Source organism: Tenrec ecaudatus, chromosome 5, assembly GCF_050624435.1.
Source record: "Tenrec ecaudatus isolate mTenEca1 chromosome 5, mTenEca1.hap1, whole genome shotgun sequence".
NCBI lineage: Eukaryota > Metazoa > Chordata > Mammalia > Afrosoricida > Tenrecidae > Tenrec > Tenrec ecaudatus.
In genome coordinates, this window is record NC_134534.1 from 107,209,183 (window position 1) to 107,232,566 (window position 23,384).

The window sequence follows — 23,384 nt, forward strand, 5'->3', positions numbered from 1 at the left end:
CTGGGGGCTCTTACATCTTACAATCCATACACTCATCCATTGTGTCAAGAACATTTGTACACATGCTGCCATCATCAGCATTTTCAAAGCATTTTCTTTCTACTTGAGCCCTTGATATCAGCTCATTCCCCCTCCCTCCCTCCTCTGTCCACCCTCCCTCATGAACTCCTGATAAGTTATAGATTATTTTCATACATTTCATATAGATTATTATTACATTGTCAGATTTATTGTCATTCTATGTTTATTTCTATGTACATTTGAAATTTTCTAAAATAAAAACCCTTCAGAGATGAAGTAGAAAAAAGGACATGAATCATTAGTTTCACTGCTCTTTGAGTAAAACTACAAGCACTATCCTCACCAGGAGGTCAAATACAAACTAGGCAGTTGCAGGCCCCAGGAGGCCCTGTTTTAGACATCGGGTGGAAAGGAAAGGACTCTACTTAAGCCTCACAATCAATGATGTAAATAGGTATTACTATCTGGTTCAAGGAGGAGTGGTATAAAATGGCTAAGGGAATGCAAGAATTGCCAATCAGTAGTAGGGCATAATTTAAGATATGATCTAGTTTACAGCAAATATACTCAGGGCAAAATGCGAAATGAACCATTAAGTACCATTCTGAGTGGAGAGATAAAATTCTCCCCTCTGCCCAATTTCAGGAAACTACGTGTAGCATTTAGTCAAGACCACATCAGAGAAAATGGGGTTATTGCACATTTTAATTTTTGTGATGATTGCTCCATTCTGCACTTGCCAAAACTATTACAAATGTATATCAAAAAGAGCACAAATTTAACATACACACATTATGAGGAAAGGCAAGACACTTCTTAGGCTTTGCTTTACTAGAAAGACTCTCTTGCCTCTCCAGTACTCTAGGTTTAACTGAGCGCTTTCCAAAGTCCGACCAGGGTTTCGAGGAATACTAGCAAGGTAGATGTACATTCTATAAACAGTCTCGAGAGGCACTGAGCTAAACCAGACAGACCTCATGGTCCAAAGAAGAGTAAGAACAATTATACCCAAAGAACACCATGCACAAAAAGTTGTCTGACATTTATTGCTCATAAGCACTACTGCAAGATTTCTCTTACTTACAGCACCAAAGTAAGGAGCCTGATGGACAACTCCAGTGCCTTCCTCCTCTTTCACATAGTTGTCAACGAGCACAGTAAAAGCACCACACTCTTTATACTAGAAAAGAAAGGATTGGAGAATTTAATGGATGACACATTTCTATACCATAGTATTAGTTTTATACGTTTTTCTTGTAAAAGCCTGAAAACACTCATAATTTGTAACAATGTTTTCAGAACAAAAGAATCATTCTGGTTGGGAAAAATAACACTATTCAATACATCTGATCCCATTAATTTCATTATATGCATATAAACATTATCCTGTCAATGACAACATTGTACATCAAGAAAGAAATTCCAATGTAGTTTTTAATGATGAGATACCACACTGCTTGAATTTGTCATGCAGCATAGTAAACCATGATTGTCTGAGTCAAAATGGCCCAAACCCATTTCAGATAATGCCCAACATATCAATCCTCATACATTCTATTTCATTTTAATGACTTCCAATTCTCAGAGATTCATAATTCAGATGTTTCGATTTCCCATCACTACAGCCTATCTTCTCATTTTGGGGCATGACCCATTCGTAAATGAAGGTCTGCAAAGCTTTACTGCATTCCCATCCTGGCTGACTCTACTCTGAGAAGGCAGCTCTTCCTAATCACATTTCAAGCGCTCCTATGAAGGACTCATCTTCCAGCACTGCACTTCACAATGTTCTGTTGCTGTTTGTACGGTTCTCGGTGGGTAATTCCACAGAAGTGGACAGCCTACTTCTCCTCCACAGTCTATTTTTAATCCCATGGTGACACTGCTGGTATTTGAAATTCCGATGACATAGTTTCAAGCATCACAGAAATACCTAAGGCAACATGGGCTGACAAACTGATAGGAATTGGAAATCCAGTTAATGAAAATATTATTCAAGTTTATACACCAAACTACTAAAACGAATGATGCAGAAATTGAAGAATTCTACCAGCATCTTCACTCTGAAATTGATCAAACATGCACTTGAGATTCACTGACAATTACCGGGGAAGGAAGGCAAACACTGAGAATGAGTGAGGGATGGCAGGTGCAAAGCATGATGCGAGTGACATAATCAAAGCTGGGATTCCATGATGGCTTTGGAAGACCAATGAATCATCACCAATAGTTTTTATCCAACAACAAAGTGGTCAACCTGACTACACCTGTGGGAACAGACTGTGAGGTCGCTCAATATTATCTGACAACAAGGCCACTTACGCATCTACAGATTTAATCTAAGTTGAAGAAAATTCAAGCAAGTTCACAAACACCAAATTGCAACTTTGAGTCTATCCAACCTGAATTTCGAGAACACTCAAGAACAGATCTGATGCGCTGAAAAATGACAGAAGATCTGATGAGCTGTGACATAACATCATAAATGAAGTAAGAAAAAAGTGATTTAAAACACAGGAAATTAAAAAAGATTAAAGAATAGAATCTGAAAATTGCTCTTGATCATACAGAAGTTAAAAAATGTTAGAAAGTGAAGCAATGAGCAGAAAAGAAAATTTTAAAAGGGTAACTTGAAAATACAAAAAAGTATTAAAATGAAATACACAAAGAAAGAATTCTAAAAAAAAGACAACTCTAAAACCAAAAAGGTATAAAATGCTAAGCATACATTAAGCTGAAAGAATTAAAGGAAACAATCAGGCCTTTGTATTAAAAGATTCCATGGACAAAATATTCAAGGATGCAAGAAGCATCAAAGGGTGAAGGAAGGACAAAGTAACAATACCAAAAATAACCAGGTGACATTCAACTGTGCCAAAATAACTGGGTGACAGCCTCAAGAGGTAGCATGTAATTAGGAACTGATGCAATTGAAGGCAGAAGTCCAAGCTACACTGAATGCATTAGCTAAAAACCAGACTCCAGGAATTGATGACACCAACTGAAAGCATTCAACATGCTGGTGAAGCTCTTGAACCACTGACTAGCCTATGCCATGAAATTCAGGAGACAGTAAAATAGTCAAATGAATGGGAGAGAGCAATATTTGTACCAATTTCCAAAGATTTTTATCGAAAGTATCAAACAGTATCATTAATATTACAAGCAAGTAAAATTTTCCTGTAGATCATTAAAAAAAGTTCCAGCAATTCATGACAGATGCCAGAAACATGCTGAACTCGGAAGAGCATGTGGTACAAAGAATATCATCTACTAGGTCAGATTGATCGTGGCCGGAAGCAAAGAATAACAGAACAACGTTTGCTTGTGCTACTAACTGTACAAAGGTATTCAACTGGGTTGTTAATAACAAATTATGGATAACACTGAGAACAGGTGGAATTCCAGAACTCTAAATTGTGCTCATCCAGAACCTGTACATGCTCAAGAGGCAATTGAATGACAAGAACAGGGTGATTTAAAATCAGGAAAGGTATATAACAGGGTTATATACGCATACAATCTGTATGCTAAGCAAATAATCAGAGAACCTGGTTTATTATATGACATCAACATTGGAGGAAGGCTCATTAACAACCTGAGATGAGCAGATGACACAACCTTCTTTGTTAGAAGCAAAATGAAGGACTTGCTGATAAAGATCAAGGACTGCAGCCTTTAACACAGATTACATCCTACTGTGAAGACAACCAAATCCTCAACAATGGGCCCAATGGATAACAACATAAGAAACAGATCAAGCAAATTCTCAAGGACTTCTCTTGCTTGGATCCACAATCAGTGCTTGTGGCAGCAGAACTAAAGAGATCACTAGGTAATTCCGCTGTATTAAAGAGCAAGGATATTACTTAGAGGATTAAGGTATGCCTGGTACAAGCCATGGGATTTTCAATCATATATACTTCATATGCACTCGAAAGATGGACATTTAATAAGGTTGTCTTGGAAGAAATCCAGTAAGAATACGCCTTAGACCAAATGTTTTCAGAACGATGAGGGCAATGAATGTACAAATGTGCTTGACACAATGAATGTTTGTATGGATTGTGATAAGAATTGTAGTAGTCCCCAATAAAATAAAATAAAAATACTCCTTAGAAACAAGGATGGAAGACTTTGTGTACTCTGAATATGTTATCAGGAGACACCAGTACCTTGACAAGAACATCATGTTTAGTAAAATGGAAGGGTAATAAAGAGGAAGATCCTCATGGAGATGGACTGAAACACTGACTGCAATATCGAATTCAAACAATTGTGAGGATGGCTCCAGAATTCTGTTGTACATGGTATGGTTATGAGTCAGAATTGTCACAATACCAAAATCCTAAAAATATGAGAAGTTATATTCTTACAAATGAAATTATTATCTAAAGACTTACAAATAAAACTGCCTGAAGAGCCACAATGATTACAATACCAAACCATGCAGTAGAACATTGAGTTCTTTGATGACTGATACCTCATCCCTTCTGCACCTCATGATCACACAGGCTGGTGTGCTTCTTCCATGTGGGCTTTGTTGTTTCAGAGCTAGATGGCCGCTTGTTTAGCGTCAAATTGTTAAGACCCCAGACGCTGTAATTTTTGATAGCTGGGCACCATCAGCTTTTTTCACCACATTTGCTTATGCACCCATTTGTCTTCGGCGATTGTGTTGGGAAGGTGAGCATAATGGAAGGCCAGTTTAATAGAACAAAATGTTTTGCATTGAGGGAGTACTTGAGTGGAGGCCCAATGTCCATCTGCTACCTTAATACTAAACCTATAAATATATGCGCATAGATCTATTTCCCCATCTAGAGTGGGGACCCAAAGCCCATCTGTAGGCAACTGGACGTCCCCTTACAGAAGGGTCACAGGGAGATGAGCCAGTCAGGGTGCTGTGTAGCAACAATGAAACACAACTTTCCTCTAGTTCTTTAATGCTTCCTTATTCCCGCTCTTTCCTCCCCCCACTATCATGATCCCAATTCTACCTTATAAATCTGGCTAGCCCAGAGGATGTACACTGGTACAGATAGGAACTGGAAACACAGGGAATCCAGGATGGATGATACCTTTAGGACCAGTGGTGAGAGTGGGGATACCGGGAGCATGGAGGGAAGGTCGGGTAGAAAGAGGGAATCGATTAAAGGGATCTACATATACCCTCCTCCCTGGGGTATGGACAACAGAAAAGTAGGTAAAGGGAGACGTCGCAGGGTGTAAGATATGACAAAACAAGAATTTATAAATTATCAAGGGTTCATGAGGGAGGGGGAGGGAGGGGAAAATGAGGAGCTGCTGCCAGGGGCTTAATTGGAGAGCAAATGTTTTGAGAATGATGAGGATAACGAATGTACTCGTGTGCTTTACACAATTGATGTATGTATGATTTGTATGAACCCCCAATAAAATGATTAAAAAAAACCCAAAACATTTAGTTCTGAAAATGTGCTCTCTAAAAAGTTACTTTTTGGAATATTCTGTATTTCAGGCATCCTAAGTAAATCTGTAATAAGAGCTAAGGTTTCAAGCAAGAGAGCAGCAGCTTAACACAAATAAAGAGATCTATTTTTTTCTACCTTCATCTCTTCATATTTCTTTTGAATGTCTTTTGTTTCAGGCAAACTGATTCTGCTTTTCTATTGCTCTGCCTTTGAAGAAAACAGGTGAACAAGTTATTGCCACATTTAACTTCTATAATCCTGTTGAAAGGGTATTAGCACTACATTTATAAAATACTCTGGCACTATTTTGAACTTCACAGAAGAACAATCTCAGAGCAAAAATTAAATGGCTTGCTGAAATCAACAATGATGGAACCAGGAACTAAAGGAAGTCGTTTTGACTACAGATATTCTCCAATATTATTTTCAACTACATTACAGTTGTGGGTGGTTTTTTGCAATTAAAAGAAGTAAACTTGAAAAATAATGAAGAATGTATACTGACACATTCCAAATCATTTGAGATGTTGGGAAGTGATCTAATCGGACCCCTGCTGGTGGTTCAGAACACTAAATACAAGGCCGGCAGTCCAACCTCATCAGCTATTGTTCCGTGGGCTTACTCGACGCGATGCAGTGCGCAGATGACCGGGGCCAAGGAGTTCTGGCAGCACTACATGAGCGGTGTTGGGCTGATGGCCACAAGAATGGCAGTTCAAAATCACCAGTCACGCAACAAGAAATAGATAAAGCTGTCTGTTATCATAAAGATTTATGTTATCAGAGTTACTCTGCTCATTCCTATTCAAAAATAAAAACCAAACGCACTGCCATCAAGTCAATTCCAATTCACAGCAACCCTACAGTACAGGGCAGAACTGCCCCCTCTAATTTTCTGAGACTAAGGCTTTAAGGAACTTGAAAGTCTCATCCTGCTCTCCAGGTATAGCTGGTGGTGGTTTTGAACTGCTGACTTTCTGGTTAGCAGCCCATCAAAGAACCACTGCATGATCAAGGCTTCTTCATCAGCCCTGTAGGGCCAGAATGGATTTGATGACAGGGAATGTGTATTTATTTAATCTACATGTAACTATACAGCAGACGATTTTGTCATAAATAAAAGAACTTTGTGTCACCTGTCAAATACTCAAAGTTCTTGCAATAGAGTTTATTTCAATTAAGTCCTGGTATATTATTCTAATGGGATGAACTTTCCTCAGGTTCCAAAGGGCCTGTTATTCAGAAAGATTAAGTCACTGATTTGATGGAAGAGTTTTAAGACCGCCAAATACAAATGTACACAAAACCTGTTACGATATATAAAACAAACATACAGTAATACTGTTTTACCATGGAAAAATATCTCAGGGGCATTTCATAAAGCATTTACTTAAGAAAGAAACTAAATTTAGACTTGAAAGGCAGACTGAACATCAGGTAATACATTTCAGAAAGTCCAAGGACTTTTAAAATCAGATGAAAACAGGGACAGAAAGACAGAAAGGAAAAATCAAATGTGAGTAGATCAAATAATGTGTTCAAAGTAACATCAAAAGTTCTTTGTGCTCAGGTAGAAAATGCCAGGCAAGGGCGCATCCGGAATATATGGACATTGCACAAGACTAAAGGTCACAGAGGGGACTAGGCCATGTTAGAGTGAAAGGGAATCTATCCAGCAACAGTATGGAAGGAAGAAGAATGAGCCTATTAATTCAGAAATATTCAATATGAGAAAAATAGAAAAATCATTAAAGTACATAAAATCAGAGAAAAAGTGAAGGCACTATGGATAGAACCCGAGTGACAAACTTCACCTGCATGAACCAAATTCTGGTCCTACATGAAATAAAACATTAAAAAGGTTTTATATACTGTTACTGGTATTTCAAATACCAGGAGGATAACCCCAAATCAAAAGGTTTCAACAGAGTTTCAAGACTAAGAACAGACTATGAAGAAGGAGCAGGCAGCCCACTTCTGAGGAATAAGTTGTTGAAAACCTTATGCACAGCACTGAATCCTTGTCCGCTATTCAAGACCACAGAACCAGAAGCATAGACACAGGTAGTGCCCGAAGATGAAGCCCTCGGGTCACAGGCACTCCAAATACAACTGAAGTAGAGCTCCCTTCTCAAAGCAGGGTTGACCCAAATGACTGGGATGTAGTACGTTTGTGGGAGTAAAACCCGTGAGACCTTCATTTGCTGATAGGGCAGAACTCAAAATGAGATGAAAAAGCTGTAAACATCAATAAACAGTCAGAACCTGGAATATGCAAATACATGCACAACCATTGTGTCAATGCCAGCGATTTCCCGAGATGGTAACTTGTTACAGGAGTCACTGGTGACTTTGGACAGCCAACCTGGAGGTTAAGCAGCCCAAAGCATAACCACTATGCCACAAAGTATAAATCTAGGGAAATTGAAATTTTTAAAAGGTAATAGAATGCATATAGAACTATGTTCTCTGCATTATTGTGGTCAACTGGATTGGAAATGCCACTTTGAATCAGAAAACCGAATGTTTATGATGTTAGAAATGACAGAATCAAGAGGAATGCCATCACATTCGTAGTCAAGTGACATTTCACAAAGGACATTTCAAGGCCTATCTGGAAGTACAAACCTGTCTGTGATAAAATGTCTTGCAGAATACAAGGAAATCCAATCAATATCAGAATTATTCAAATTCAAACACTAGCTATTAAAGCTAGTGATAAAAACAATGGAAGAATTCCACCAGTCTTCAGTCTGAAACAGATCATAAACAATAATGGCGCGTTGATAATTTTTGGCAATTGGAATGCAAAAGCTGGAAACAAACAAGAAAAATAGTAGCTGGAAAATATAGACTGGGTGACAGAACTGAATCCGAAGATCACACGATGCAATTTTGCAACGCCAAGAATTTCTTCCTTGAAAATACCTTTTTTCGACAACACAAAAGGTGATTCTACACATGGACTGCTCCACATAGAATCCACAAAAACCCAACCATTCCATCTGTGGGAACAGACTTGCAGCTAAAGCCAGGCCAAGGGCTGACTGTAGAGCAGATCATCAATTGCTCATGTGCAAAGTTGAAGGTTAAGCTGAAGAAAATGAAAACAAGTACAACAGAGCAAAAACACAACCTTGGTGCTATCCTATCTGAAATTAAAGAGCAGCATCTCATGGGAAAATGTGATGCACTGAACACTAATACAGAAGAACTGAAGATATCAATAATATCGTTTATGAAAAATCAAAAGCTCTAAAAGGACAGGAAAAGATCAAACTGGATGTCAAAATAGACTTGGAAGCTTGCTCTGAATCACAGAGTGGCTAGCACAATGGAAAAAACAAGAAAGTTTAAGCAGAACAGACACTTTCAAAGGGCAGCTCGATCAGACAAAGTACACTGCTATAATGAGATGTGCAAAGACTTACAGTTAGAAAACCAGAAAGGAAGAACACACTCAGCATTTCTTAAACTCAAGAATTGACCGACTTGATTCAATTGCTCTTTCTTATACACGCGTCTCCCTGGATTTGTTTCTCTAGTCAACCCAGACCACAGATATAGATGAGTTTCATTGACTATGCAAAGGACTTCCACTGTGTGGAGCATAACAACCACGGATAACATCGAGGAGAACAGGAATTCCAGAAGCCTTCATTGTGCTCACATGCAGCAAATGGCAACAGTGCGACTAGAATAAGGGAGTGCTGAATGATTTAAAACCAGAGAAGGTGTACACGATGCTTATATCCTCTCTTCATATTTATTCAATCTGTCTGATGAGCACATCGTCAAAGATGCTGGATTATACGAGGAAGAGTGAGGCATCAGGAATGGAGGAGGCAGTTGCCACAGCCGTGCTTGTTGAAAGTGAGGAGGACTTAAAGCACTTGCTGAGTAAGACTGCAGTCTTCAGTATGTATTACAAATCAATGTAAAGAAAGCTAAAGTCCTCACAACCGGAGCAATAGGTCTGGGTAAGCATCATGTTCAACGGATAAAAGAAAGAAGTTGTCAAGGATTTTGTCTTGCTTGGATCCACAATCAATGCTCATAGAAGCAGCACTTAAGGGATCAAAGAACGCATTTCAATGGGGAGATCTGTTGCACACGACCTCTTTAAACTCTTGAAGAGTAAAGATATTACTTTTAGGACTAAGATGTACATGACACAAGCCAGGGTAATGTCAATTGCCTCATACGCATGTGAAATTTGAACAATAAATAAGGAAGACTGACAAAGAATCAATAAATTTGAATTATGGTACTGCTAAAAAAACAAGCTTGCATTTAAAGATATACAGCGAATATGCTGCCTAGTGGCAAAGATGGCAAGACTTCATTTCACATACTTAGGACATGTAAGGAGAGACCAGTCCCTGGAAAAAGATGTTATCCTTGGAAAGATAGAGGTGCAGGGAAAGGAGAAAGGTTCTCTAGAAGATGAGTTGACATAGTGGCTGTAATAATGAGCTGAAACACGAGAACAACTGTAAGGATGGCCCAGAACCAGAAGCATTTTGTTCTGCTGTACAAATGTTTCTTATGAGTCAGAACTGAATAGAAAGCACCCAATAATAAAATCATAAAACAGCTTTAGAACTCGTAAAAACATTGAGGTGTGACAAGTATGTGAGCTTGTTGTACCTAGATTTAAACACCTGCGTCATCTCATTTTAAATGAACTCTATTAGCCTTACATGTTTAATTCTGAGTGTTTCTTTTGAAACACACAAAAAGCCTCAATAAATTCAATGTGTGACAATTAATCAATAATAAAAATATACACATACATGAGGGGCTTCAAAAAGTTAATACAAAATGGTATTATCTTTTAATTCATTTTCCAAAAAGATTACAAGGCTGAGTGATTCCTTATGAAAAACAAGCCAGGATTTAATTTCATTAATATTTAAACAGATTTTTGAATAAAAGAACATTCAGACCAACAAGATAACCAGCAAAAAAATATAAGCACTCATCACATCATGTCATTTATTAAGAAATAACACTGAGAAGCTACTGAAGCTGCAGTTCAATTTTACCTTTGCAAAGTAGTCAAACAGTGGCCTGTACTTCTTGCCTTTGAGATAGGAACCAGGAAATCTAGGAAAAGAAAGTCCCACTTAGAGTTAACTTAAAATTAAAAAATAAATTACAGTCATATCCTGTTAACATCATTCTCTCTAGTTTGCCTGCTTAATCAATGCATTCAATATTTGAAAAAATGACTGACTAGTTTGAAACGAAACCTGATCAATATAACTTTGGGGTAATATAGTTTTTAACACTTTTTAAAAGTTAAGTAGACCCACACACACACACCAACAAACTGGTTTATTCACCTTTCAAGGACTTCGTAGTCATTGTCCATTTTATAGAGTGCTGATAATCTGGCTTCCATTAAAATGAGCAGTTTTCCTTTGACATTATCTGTAAAAGCAAGGCAGAAGTGGATTTCACTAATATTCACTTTTGTTTACTGTAAAAGATACATATCTGGCATTTTTCATCTTCTCAAGGAAAACCTTTTATCACTTGCGTAGTTATTTAGCACAGTACTTAATGAAGAATACTGCAAAGAACACTACTAGAGTACATTGCTTTCTAAGATAAAAAATCATTAAGTGTGTTTACCATCTCACTTATATCCATTATGAATAAATCAATCCAATCTAGTTGAGAAGAAATACTAAGAGGTGGAAGAAGGGGGAATGTGATGGTGGGGCAAGAGGAGATAAAAGAAACAGAGGAAGGCTATAGGAAGCAAAGTTACAGATAGAGGTATTAACAGGTATGTACTTATGTAAATTCATTAATCCATAGAAATGGAGGTATTGGTCTATGTACATATATTTATAAGGCTTATACACTGAGGTTGCGGACAGGCTTTGGGCCTCAGCCCATACCCTCTCTCATTACAAGAACACTTTCTTCTAACAAAACGACATTTTGTGATACTCATCCCCCAACCTGACATGATCACTGAAGACAAATGTGGTGAAGAAAGATGATGGTGCCGGCTAAGGAAAGATAGCATCTGGGGTCTTAAAGGCTTGAAGAGAAACAAGTGGTCATCTAGCCAAGAAGCAACAAAGCCCACATGGAAGAATCACACCAGCTTATGTGATCATGAGGTATCTAAGGAATCAGGTATCAGGGGTCTAAGACAAAATTATACCCAATGTGAATGGGGAGCGGTGGCATGGAGTAGAGGTCTAATGTCTATCTATAGACACAGAAGGCTCACAAGGAAGAGACGAGCCAGTCAGGGTGCAGTATAGTACACAACTTTCCTGTAATTCGTTAATGCTTCCTTCTCCCCACTATCATGAACTCCATTCTACCTCACAAATCAGATTAGATCAGAACATGCACATTGCTGCAGAGAGGAGCTCAAAACATAGGGAATCCAGGATATATAAACCCCTCAGGGCCAACAATGAGAATAGAGATACCAAGAGGATAAGGGGATGGTGGGGAGAGAAAGGGGAATCTATCATATGGATCAACATATAATTTAAAATAGGAAAATAATAATCTATAACAAATGAGCTGATATCAAGGTCTCAAGTAGAAAGAAAATGCTTTGAAAATGATGATGGAAACCTAAGTACAAATGTGCTTGACACAATGGATGAATGTATGGATTGTGATAAGAGAAGTAAGAACCCCCCCCTCCACCAAAAGTATTTAATTTAAAAAAAAGTCTTGAAGTTAAATAAGCGGCCATCTAACAGTGAAACAACAAGCCCACATGGAAGCAGCACACCAGCCAGTGTGATTTCGGGGTATCACTGGAACCAGGTAACAGGCATACCAAGATTCACAACGAACAAACAAACAAAAACACGTTGGTGAGAATGAGGTTGGAGCTGAGACCCAAAGCCATCTGTAGACAATGGAATACACCCCCCCCCCAATACACAGAGGGGGTCACAGGGAAGGGATGAGTCAATCAGGGTGCAGTAGCGCACCGATGGATCACGCAGTATTTCTCTGGTTCCTTGAGGCTTCCTCACCCCCCCACTCTCATGACCCCAGTGCAGCTTCCCCCTCTGGACTGGACCACGTACATAGGTATAGGCAAGAGATAAAGCTCACGACACATGGAACCCAGGAACAGGTATGGGAATACAGATACCAAAAGCATAGAAGGAAGGGGGGAAGCGGGAGGTAGGAAGGGGGTACCGGTCACAATGAATGGCATATATCCACCACCACCCCCTTCCAGGGGAAAGAACAACTGAAACCAGAGGGGAAGGGAGACCGCAGTTAGTGTGAGATATGAAAATAATAACAATCTATAATCACTCAAGGGGCCACAAGGGTGGTGGTGGTGGTGGGGAGGGGTAAGGGAAGAAAAGAGGAGCTGATCCCAAGGGCTCAATAGACAATAAATGTCTAGAAAAGAACGAAGGCAACATATGTACAAATATGTCTGATACAATTGATTGTATGGATTGTAACAAGAGTTGTAAGAGCCCCCAATAAAATGATCTTAAAAATAAATCAATCTTTCATATTCTCCTTCCAATGACACTATGCTGATGTATAAAAATCATAGCACAAAGGAACAAAGTAACTCATTGCAATGTAGTAATTAATGATTCATATACTGTAGCCTTTTCTAATCCCACCAAAAACCTTTTGCTTCCTAATGGGTTTGGGTAAGAAAACAAGGGAAGATACTGATTGGATTAAATAATTAGCAGAGTGTAACTGACAATAACTGCCACCCTACTGGATCTAAAATGAGTCGGCCACAAAGTGGGAAGTGGAGAGTCTTACTATCAGCAAGAGAAAAGAATTAGGAATGGAGCACATCATCTGGAGCCTTTTCACACTGACCCTCCTTGATCCAGCAGACAACTGTGACACCATAGAAAAGGCAGAATTTACAATAGCAAATTCAGAAGTCAGAACATGAGACAGAAGGGTGGATTTCTCAGCCCATAATGCAAGTAAGACTGAGTGCTTTGGGGAGGAAGGCCAGCTTATGGAGTGAGGAGCCGGTTTGATGATCTATGGAAGCTGCAGATAAGTGCCTCCCTGCTATGGCATAGAGCAAGAGTATCATGCTCTGTACATAGGTAAACATATTAAAACATAACGATAAGGATACAAGTCTGACTAGACCGGAGCATGTACACTTACATATGTACATGTCTATGTTTTATACTTCTATAAATGGCTTTTGCCTCCAACCACTTGCCTCTATTTCCTTTTACTTTCCTCATGCTCGACTTTGATTCAGCCCTCAGTACTTCCTCTCAGCTACATCGGACTTGACCAGACCCCACCAGGCATTCTTTAGCCTCCTCGCCATTGGTTTTAGATCTCTTGTTTTTCCCTGGTCCTTGGATTTTTGGCTTCCCTCTCCTTATCCCCCACCTCTCTCCCCTTTGTCTCCCCCAAGAACCGCCGGTCCCGTTGTTTTCTCCTCAGGATCGTTTATCCTGCCTATCATATAGAGACAGAAAAAATTAAATTAGGAAGCCTATACATAGTTCCAAGTCTGTCTGCTGGCCCTAATGTTTTCCAATTGGGTATGATGAGGTACCAAGCCTTGTTTTCGGGATTCCCCGGGGACTTTCATTACTTTGCTCCCCTGAAGCTCAGTGTGCTCCCTTCGTGGTTCACCCCGCACATGGGGGGGGGGGGGAAGGGGGTGTGAGACCAGGCACAATTCTCACACTGTGGGTCAGTGAGGGGATATTTTGTCTTGTTGTGGGGCCAGTGAGCAGGAGTGTTGTCCTTGGGGTTTTGTGGGCTCTCTCTCTCTCAAGTTTCCTTCCATGTGGTCTAGACAGACCTACTGCTCTCCCTGGGCTATTTCTTCAGTGTTATCTTCTGTCGTGCATTCTTCTAGGGAGGGGGTAAATGTAGCTGGGACTGGGGCTGGTCCCAGTCCTCTCTGCTACTTCACTGATCCATTCCAATGTTACCCCTTTTTTATTTTCTCAAACTCATGTTTCAGTGGCTGCCAAGCACATTCTTAGTATTTTTCTTCACCTCTTCTACATCATGAAATCAGTATCTTTTCATGTTCCTCTTCATTTGGGGAAAGAAAAGGAGTAGCACAGAGCAAGGTGAGGTAAGTAAGGTGCGTGGGGCAAGAGGCATACTGTTTTTGCCCAAAACTGGCACACTCAGATGGCTACATGAGCAGGTGCATTGTTGTGGTGGCAAAACCAGTCCCCCCTCTGCCACAAATCAGGCCTTTTTTGTCTAACACTGTTATGCAATCTTTTCAGAACCTCTAAATAGAAAGCTAGATTAACAGTCTGACCTGGTGGCATGAACTCCAAATGCATTACAATTCAACATTGTAGTCCGTTTGTTCAGGAAGTTGACAGACTCCAGAACAGGGTTTGCTATCTTCAACATTTCACCTTTTTTGAAATGAGAAAACCACTTGTACACTTGAATTTTTTCCATAGTGCTGTCCTTTTTAGCTGTGTTCAACACAACAGTTTCTGTGGAACCTTTCCCTAACGGGAAACAAAATTTCACAGCTGCACACCATTCTCTGAAATTGGCTATCACTAAAAATGAGGTTCATGCAAAATTACTTTTAAGGAAAAAAAAAAATCACTGTGACCAGAGTGAAACTTCCCAGGTAACACCACTAGGTGCAGTAACTCAAAATGAGTTACTCAATGCCCACCTAGCAGGAAAAGGCATACGGTATGTGGTAGTTACATAATTTCATGTCAACTTGATAAACAGAATGAGTGGACTCTAACCCTGAATGCCTAGGCCTGATAGTCAATCAAGTCACAAGGTAACACCCACCAGGAGGATTCTGGGTACTTCCTCTTTTTCTCCTTGGAGGAGGCCCACTCTTTCTCTCTGCTTCACATTTCTGTTGACAAGTCACACAGAACCATGCTGATGGTAGGCAGAACACTGGAGATGTGCCCACCACTATTGGATCCATAACACTTTCTACTCACCGCCCCCGATCTTCCTGCAATCAGCATCACTGCATGTGCTACGTGAGTCTAAAGAGGAATTTATGGACTAGCACCGTGCATATAGACTAACATCAGGATTATGGACTTGATCTGGACTGACTTGGCATGTTTTCTGAGTATACAATTACCCTTTGATATATTGCTTTCTCTTTTTTTGTGGGGGGGGGGGAAATCAAAGATGGCTTTTATTGATGCTCTGATTTGGAAGGGGTGGTAACATTCTTAACAACAAACATCGTCAGGGCAAGTTAGAAAAGCAGCGAAGATGTCTGAAATGACTTTATGTGACAAGAAGCCCAAATAAGTTAAGGGACCAGTGGCCTCCTCTGGCAGCGTCTACTTCGTGTTCTTCACAAACTCCTCCCCCTTCTTGATGGAGGCTTTCAGCTCGGGGATGACTTCGGCGATCATCTTCTCCTCGAATGAGGACACCTTGCCGATGCCCAGGTTCTTCTCCAGCCCGTTTTTCCCCAGCAGCAACGGCGTGGAGAAGTAGGTGCAGTCCGTCTCCTGGGACTTCACAAAGGAGCACTCGATGACGCCCTCCTTGCCGTTCAACGCGTCCACGATCGAGAAGATGAAGCGGTGCCCGCATAGGCCATGGACAAGGTGGCAGAGCCTACCCCCGCTTTTGCCTTGACCACCTCCGTGCCAGCCTCCTGGATGCGCCCCGTGAGGGCCATCAGCTGATCCTGGGGAAGTCCACCTTGGGCGTACACTGGGAGATCAGGGGGATGATGGGCTTCCCGGCGTGGCCGCCAATGACGGGGACGTTGACTCGAGCCGGGTCCAAGCCCTTCAGCTCCGCCACGAAAGTGTTGGCCCTGACGACGTCCAGGGTGGTCACGCCGAAGATCTTCTTGGGGTTGTCCATGCCGTGCTTCTTGAACACCTCCGCAGTGATGGGGATGGTGGCGCTGACCGGATTGGCGATGATGCGGATCATGGCTTCGGGGCGATGCTGGCCACAGGCGGCAGCCAGGGTGGCCCCGATCGTGGCATTGGAGTTGAACAGGTCGTCCCGCGTCATGCCTGGCTTTCTTGGGACTCCCGCTGGCATGACCACCACGTTGCAACCTTTCAAGCAGTCGGGCAGCTGCTGGGGTCCGCGGGACCCTTTCACGTGGGCTCCTGTCTCGATGTGGCTCAGGCCGGCGGCTCCTCCAGGGGTGTGAGAGGTATCGTCGAGGGGCAGGCGGCTCACCACGGGGCTGTTCTTCAGGAGTGAGAGGGGCTGCCCGATTCCTCCAGAAGCGCCCAGCAGGCTACTTTAGCATGGTTCTGGGCCAGGTGCTGAAGTTGCGGCGGAGCAGCGGCCGCCGGCCGGGTGAGGCCGGAGAGCAGGGTTGGGCGGGAGGGGCACAGGCCGGGGAGCAAAGGAGCTGGTGGCGAGCAAGTGGCATCGCGTTCTCTTAAACACCCGAGTGTCTCTGAATTTGTTTCTCTAGTCAACCCAGACTAACACACTATGAAAGCTCAGCTAGGACTCGTGAAATTGATTTTTTTTGGGGGGCAGGGATGATACCAGTCCCCCATACATTATTTTTAACAACAAATATTAAAAATGGTTCCCCATTATGAAGAGTGAGTAATGAATTTCCTTGTTTTTCAAACAACTTTTCATTGGAAATGTTTATGGTACATATGCTAAGAGGTGAAAATCTGGTACAAATCACCATGTGAAATATAATACAAGGGGTTTCAAATAAAAGAAAGAAAAGATCATGTATTTCCAAACACTAAAAAATCTAGATTATCCTATAATGTCCAGGGATGATGCAATTGGTTAAACACTCAACTAATAATCTAAAGACTGGCTATTCAAATCTTTAAGAGGGCCTTGGAAGAGAGGCTGATAGATTACGTTTCAAAAGGCCAAAGTCTTGAAAACAATGAGGAGTCATTTACTTTGTAAAGGAGGTCACTATGAGCTTCAGTGAAACTGATGACAACTAATACTAAAAACAAGTCATATAACCAGGTAACTAAAAGAAAAATAAGAAATATATGAATCACTGCAAAGGCCATTGCAGTCAGTGAAAAACAGCTTGTAATAAGGCTGCGATTCACTGACCTCTAAGAATGTTCTGATCAGGAGAGCATATACTTTTGTGATTCCTAATTCAATCGCATCAAGTGGAACTGTACAATTGCTACCACAGTCGTTTGCACACACTTTTCTACATGGATTCCTTGACATCATCTCCCTTTCACGCCATCACCAGATATAAATATAAGCATATTATAATATTATTACTGATAATAAGCATATTATTTTGCTTAATATTTACCATCCAGAAGAAACACGTAAATGACGTGAGACAGGGCTCCTAAAGCAGTAAGGCTTGCTATAGAAGCAACTGTACAAGACTAACTTGTGAAGACTTCATGGTATGTGTTCTGGAGAATAGAAAAAACTCACCGCTATCAAGTCAATTCGGGCTCATAACAACCTATGAACAGGAGCAGAACTCCTGTGGGTTCTACCGTAAAGATTTACGGAAGAACAGAAAGCTTCATCTTTTCCTGTGGAATGCTTGGTGGGATCAAACTGGTGGCTTCATGGTGAGCAATCCCACTTTGGCCCACTATTCTACCAAGGCTCCTGAGAAGCAGCTGCAAAACTCAGACCAAGAATTCATACAGACACGTTTCTTCCTAGAAAAGATCACTCTTGGTCCTATAAAATTCCCAAGAATTATATAATGAATTCTTTCCATTTTCGTAGACTATATTTTACTTGCCAGCACAGGTATTATGAATCAAAATAACTTAAAATATAGGTTTTAATGGCTTCAGGTTGCTCTTTTGTTTTTCTATTCCCTCCTACCACCACCACCACCCAAAAAATAAAATTCTTCCTTAACTTGACGGTACGAATGTTCAAAAAGTACCAATACTTTTTCATATAAATCTCTAAGGAAAAGAACTCTTTATGAATATGGTAACTCTCCTAGAAAAACTGTAGTCACGTATTTCTTAAGACAGGTACCTACAGAACTTTTAATTCTTCACCTGTAATTGGGGCATGATATGTAAAACACATTGCAAACCAGAAACTTTCCAGGACAGAGGGGCAGCTATACTCATGGCTTCAGGGCTGGGTAAGTAATTCCAGGGAGAGGGGTGGGTCCAGTGCCCAGACTCTAGGTGGCCATGGTCCAAGTACAACCTGCTGCCTCCACGGGAGTGCCTGCGTACCTGCTAAGGGAAGCACAGACTGAGGAGAAACGGGTCAGGGGTTTTGATGAAAAACAAGAGGAAGCAGATGACATGTTGGCAGAGATGGAGGAGTGCGTACATTACGCCTCCCTGTCTTTCCACAACCCCATGACGTCCAAAATGCACGCCTACAGGAAAGGACCTTGGCAAAAACTATACTGGAAGGTGAGAAGCCTTTGACAAGTGGGGGCTGAAGAAACGAAATGCATCACATACGCTGTGGAGAAAGAGCACATAAATCAGCTTCGCACTCAGAGGGCACTAACAGGCTGAACCACACTACCCTGTGTATTTAATGTTCTCATCAGTGTGCAAGAGAGACTGACGAGGAGCTGGGGGTACAAGGAGACCACTAAGTTCTTCCACATCATTTAACTTCCTAGAGAAAGATTGCTGGACCAGAACTTTAACGCTGTGAATGAATATCGGGGACAGAGAAGAACAAGTTGCTGCGGGGGCTGACAGTTCAAGCACGCACGGTCCAGAAAACCACCGAAAAGTGAAAGAAAAGCAACAAGACTAGAGATATCCCAAGGTAATACATGCTGTTTATGATACCTTGGGCAAAAACCAGAAATCTGTATTTTCCACTTTTTATATTTCTACGCTCTTTTGTTTCCAGTACTTTTTCCGTCAGAAAGGAAAAGGCTGTTTTAGAGGTTGTTTTTCTGATAAGTGAAACATATATCAAAGCATTTTGTTTTTGCTCCCAAATGAAATGTAACTTTGATCTCCTAAGTACCCAGGCTCATGCTTACCTTTAATTTTGACGTACTGCATATCAGGATTAACACAGAGGGCCAGGTTACTAGGCAGAGTCCACGGGGTGGTTGTCCAAGCAACTAAAGATACATTTGGATCTTCCTCCAAAGGGAAAGTTACGAATACGGAAGGATCTTGGACATCCTGAAATAAATAGAGGTAAATTATTTTACAAAATATAGCATCAAGATAGACATGTTTTATTCCCTGAAGAATGAAACAAGCCCATTTTCAGAATACACTGACCACTTAAAAATCTTTTTGAAAACTTTTTTGGGGCAAATTTAGAAAAAGTAAACAGAAAGCATAAACTTCAAAACATATTTTTAATATTCAAATATTAAGAGTTACTGTGGTGGTCACAAAGGGACCTTGGAATCATCGTGGGTTCTGCATTGAGCTGGTTACCAAAAATCAGCGGTGAAACCCCTCACTCTCCAGTGGACAAAATGCAGGGTTTCCTCTCCCATACAGACTTACTACCCAGGAATCCTTAAAGAGGCAGGTCTACTCCAGCCCATGGAGTCCCTATGAGTCAGAATAGACTCAATGGCAATGAACTTGCGTTTGGTTTTAGTAGACAAAATATAAACCATTTTAAAACATCAGGTAACTTTGTTTATTTATCAAGAGGAAGGGCATACATAATGGAGAGTCCATGATTAAATTGATCTATTGTTTAAGTCCGTGAAGAATAGGTTAAAAAAAAATGTTTTGGAAAACAGAGCTATACTTTACCCAATACATCTAAAAGAATAAACAGAAATGCCATTTACTTGAAAATATAACAGACCAGTATTCAGTATTAACTAACCCAACATTGACCAAAATACAACTTAAATGAAATGCCACAAGAAAAAAGAGCTTGACAAATTTCAAGTTATTTACACATAAAACATTCACCAATCTGAAATGCTTAACATAAAAAGCACGGTTCAGAAGGAGCAGTTTTTAAGGTTTAAAAACATACAGACTATACAAGACAATGTTATTGTTATAGATACCTAAGTACATAGCCCCACTACCATCAATTGATTTGGATCACATTGACCCCACGTGACAACAGTGAAACTAATCCATATTATTTGTTTTCTCTTTTGACTCATTACTAATTTGATCTAGCTTGTATTATTTTCTGCTACATTTTGAACTGAAGCTTTCCATGTTTTGATGTTGTTGGAGTTTTTCCTGTTTAATGATTTTCTTTATATAAAATTCTTAATAGGTACATATACACAAATAGCAACTAGATTAATAATTTTTTAGAGTTATGACAGGGGAGGTTGGAGAAATGGAGTGTTAAAAATAATGGATACAAAAATGAAAAAAATGTTCTAAAACTGATTGTGGTAATGAGTTAACAATACTTTTGATTTTTTTCCTTTTAAAATCATTTTATTGGGGGCTTGTGAAACTCTTACCACAATTCACACATACAGCCATGTGTCAAGCATATTTGTACATTTGGGTTCAAAATATTTGCTTGCTACTTGAGCCCTTGATATCGGCTCCTCATTTTTCCCCTCCTACCTCAAACCCCTTCCTCATGAATCCTTGATAATTTATAAATTATTGTCATGCCTGACACTGTCTGACTCTCTTCCCCCACTTTCTGTTGTCCATCTTCCAGGGAGAGGGTTATATGTAGGTCATTGTGATCTCTTCCCCCTTTCTACTCCATCTTATCCTAATCCTCCTGGTATCGCTACTCTCATTGTTGGTCCTGAGGGGTTTATCTGTCCTGGATTACCGGTGTTTCCAGCTCTCATCTGTACCAGTGTACACCCCCAAGTCTAGCCCAATTTCTGAGGTAGAATTGGGATCATGATAGTGGGGGTGAAGAAGCATTAAAGAAATACAGGAAAAATTGTTATGTTTCATCATACTACACTGCACCCTGACTGGCTCATCTCCTCCCCACAACCCTTCTGTAAGGGGATGTCCAGTTGCCTACAAAGGGGCTTTGAGTCGCCACTCCACACACCCACTATTCACAATGATAGGATTTTTTGTTCTTTGATGCCTGGTACCCGATCTCTTTGAAACCTCGTGATCACACAGGCTGGTGTGCTTCTTCCATGTGGGCTTTGTTGCTTCCGAGCTAGATGGCTGCTTGTTTATCTTCAAGCCTTTAAAACCCCAGATGCTATATCTTGTGATAGCTGGACACCAACAGCTTTCTTCACCACAATTGCTTATGCACCCACTTTGTCTTCAAAAGGTGAGCATCATGGAATGCCAGTTTAATAGGACAAAGTGTTCTTGCATTGAGGGAGTACTTGAGTAGAGGCCCGATGTCCATCTGCTATCTTAATACTAAAGGTACATTCAATAAATGCACATAGATCTATTTCCACATTGTCATATATAAATATATTTAAATATCTACATGCCTGTATTTAGACCTCTATAAATGCCCTTTGCCTCCTAGTTCTTTGCTCTATTTCCCCTTGTCCCAATATCATGCTCAATCTTCATTTGGGTTTGAGTAATTCCTCTCCATTACACTGCCCTTGATCAAGCCCTACCAGGCCTCCTACACCCTCCTCGCCATCAAGTTTGGATCGCTTGTTGTTCCCTTGTCCCTGGGGTTGCTAACACCCACTTTCTTTCCCCCACTTCCCCCTCTCCCATGTCTGCCTAGAACCATCAGTCCCATTGTTTTCTCCTCCAGATTGTTTGTCCTGCCTATCTTATCTAGATAGACCTACAGAGATAATAGGATGCCCAAGACAGAGCAAAACAAAACAACAAAAGAAAACAAAACCACAACAAAAAGCCCAAGAGACAGACAGACAGACAGACACACACACACACACACACACACACACAGAAAAACCTATAAATAGTTCAAGGTCTCTTTGTTGACCTTTATAAATATTTTCTGGTCGAATCTGATAGGGTATGGCTCCCTCAGGACTTCCTTGCTCTGTTCCCCTTGCTGTTCTGTTCCATGCCCTTAGTGTTTGCCTTAGTGCGGTGGGATCAGACGGGGCGCAATTCCCACACGGTGTCTCCAGTGTTGTCCCCTGTGGCGTTATGGGTTAGTGAGGGATGTTGCGTCTCGCAGTGGGGCCAGCCATATGGTCCTCTCTGTGAGCAGTGATATCATCCTCAAGGCTTGGTGGGCCAGGATGTGCTCCACTCTCTATTCCAACCCCCTTCATTTGCTCCCGTGTGTTCTGATCAGACATGTCCCTCTCCCTGAGGGTGAATAATGCTTTTTAATACATTTAAGCCACTAAATTGTATGACACATGAATTATGTATCAAAAAAACTGTTAAAAATAAAATACCTTGATATAACGAAGGCTCAAATGAGCTTTTCTGGTTAGTATTATGTGTATGTACTGTTATATATCATGGCTGAAAACACAATCCAAGATGTAACCGATTCACTCTAAACAGATTAAAGCCCTGGCAACATTACCAGCTTCTAAGTACGAACTGGCAGAAACTGAATAGTCAAGTGAAACATTCACAAGGGGGACCACTTGGGAATACAAACCACAATCCCCACCCCGTAATTTAATCTCAAATGATGTCTCTGCGTGTCACATACCTTGTAATTTTGGTGAGACTCAAAGTTGGAAAGCGGAGTGCTACATGCTGTGGAGTACGGCATGACTTTCACACCTCTGTAAACGAGGCCTTTATCATAGAGTTGCTTGAAAACCCACCTAGCAAGAAAAGAGTTTTCAATAATTACATACCAACGTTCCTACAAAAATTGATACTGCTTTTTGTTCATAGTTTCTGCCTACCAAAAGAATTAAACTTTAGAGGGAATAAAAAAAGACCTAAAATAAAAAGCAGTTGTCTACAATGGTGTGGGGGGCATGAAACAGTTGGTAAATTACAAATCAGTATAAGGGGACATGACATAGGTATTTAAAATGCTAACGTAAAATAAAATAAAATGCCAATATCTACTAACATGGAA

The 23,384-nt window shown here is 40.7% G+C and overlaps 1 protein-coding gene and 1 pseudogene across 2 annotated transcripts in view; both read right to left on the bottom strand.

The window, feature by feature from the left end:
* Positions 1–23,384, bottom strand: part of IARS1 (isoleucyl-tRNA synthetase 1) — a 154,125-nt gene that overhangs the window by 98,855 nt on the left and 31,886 nt on the right. For both annotated transcript variants that reach the window (XM_075549828.1, XM_075549827.1), the window contains exons 6-10: positions 23,004–23,121; positions 19,438–19,585; positions 10,823–10,910; positions 10,523–10,583; positions 1,106–1,201 (exon numbers count right to left, since the gene is read on the bottom strand). In XM_075549828.1, the coding sequence (XP_075405943.1) occupies positions 1,106–1,201; positions 10,523–10,583; positions 10,823–10,910; positions 19,438–19,585; positions 23,004–23,121 (511 nt within the window). The remainder of the gene's footprint in view (positions 1–1,105; positions 1,202–10,522; positions 10,584–10,822; positions 10,911–19,437; positions 19,586–23,003; positions 23,122–23,384) is intronic.
* Positions 15,783–16,487, bottom strand: LOC142448895 (malate dehydrogenase, mitochondrial pseudogene; annotated as a pseudogene).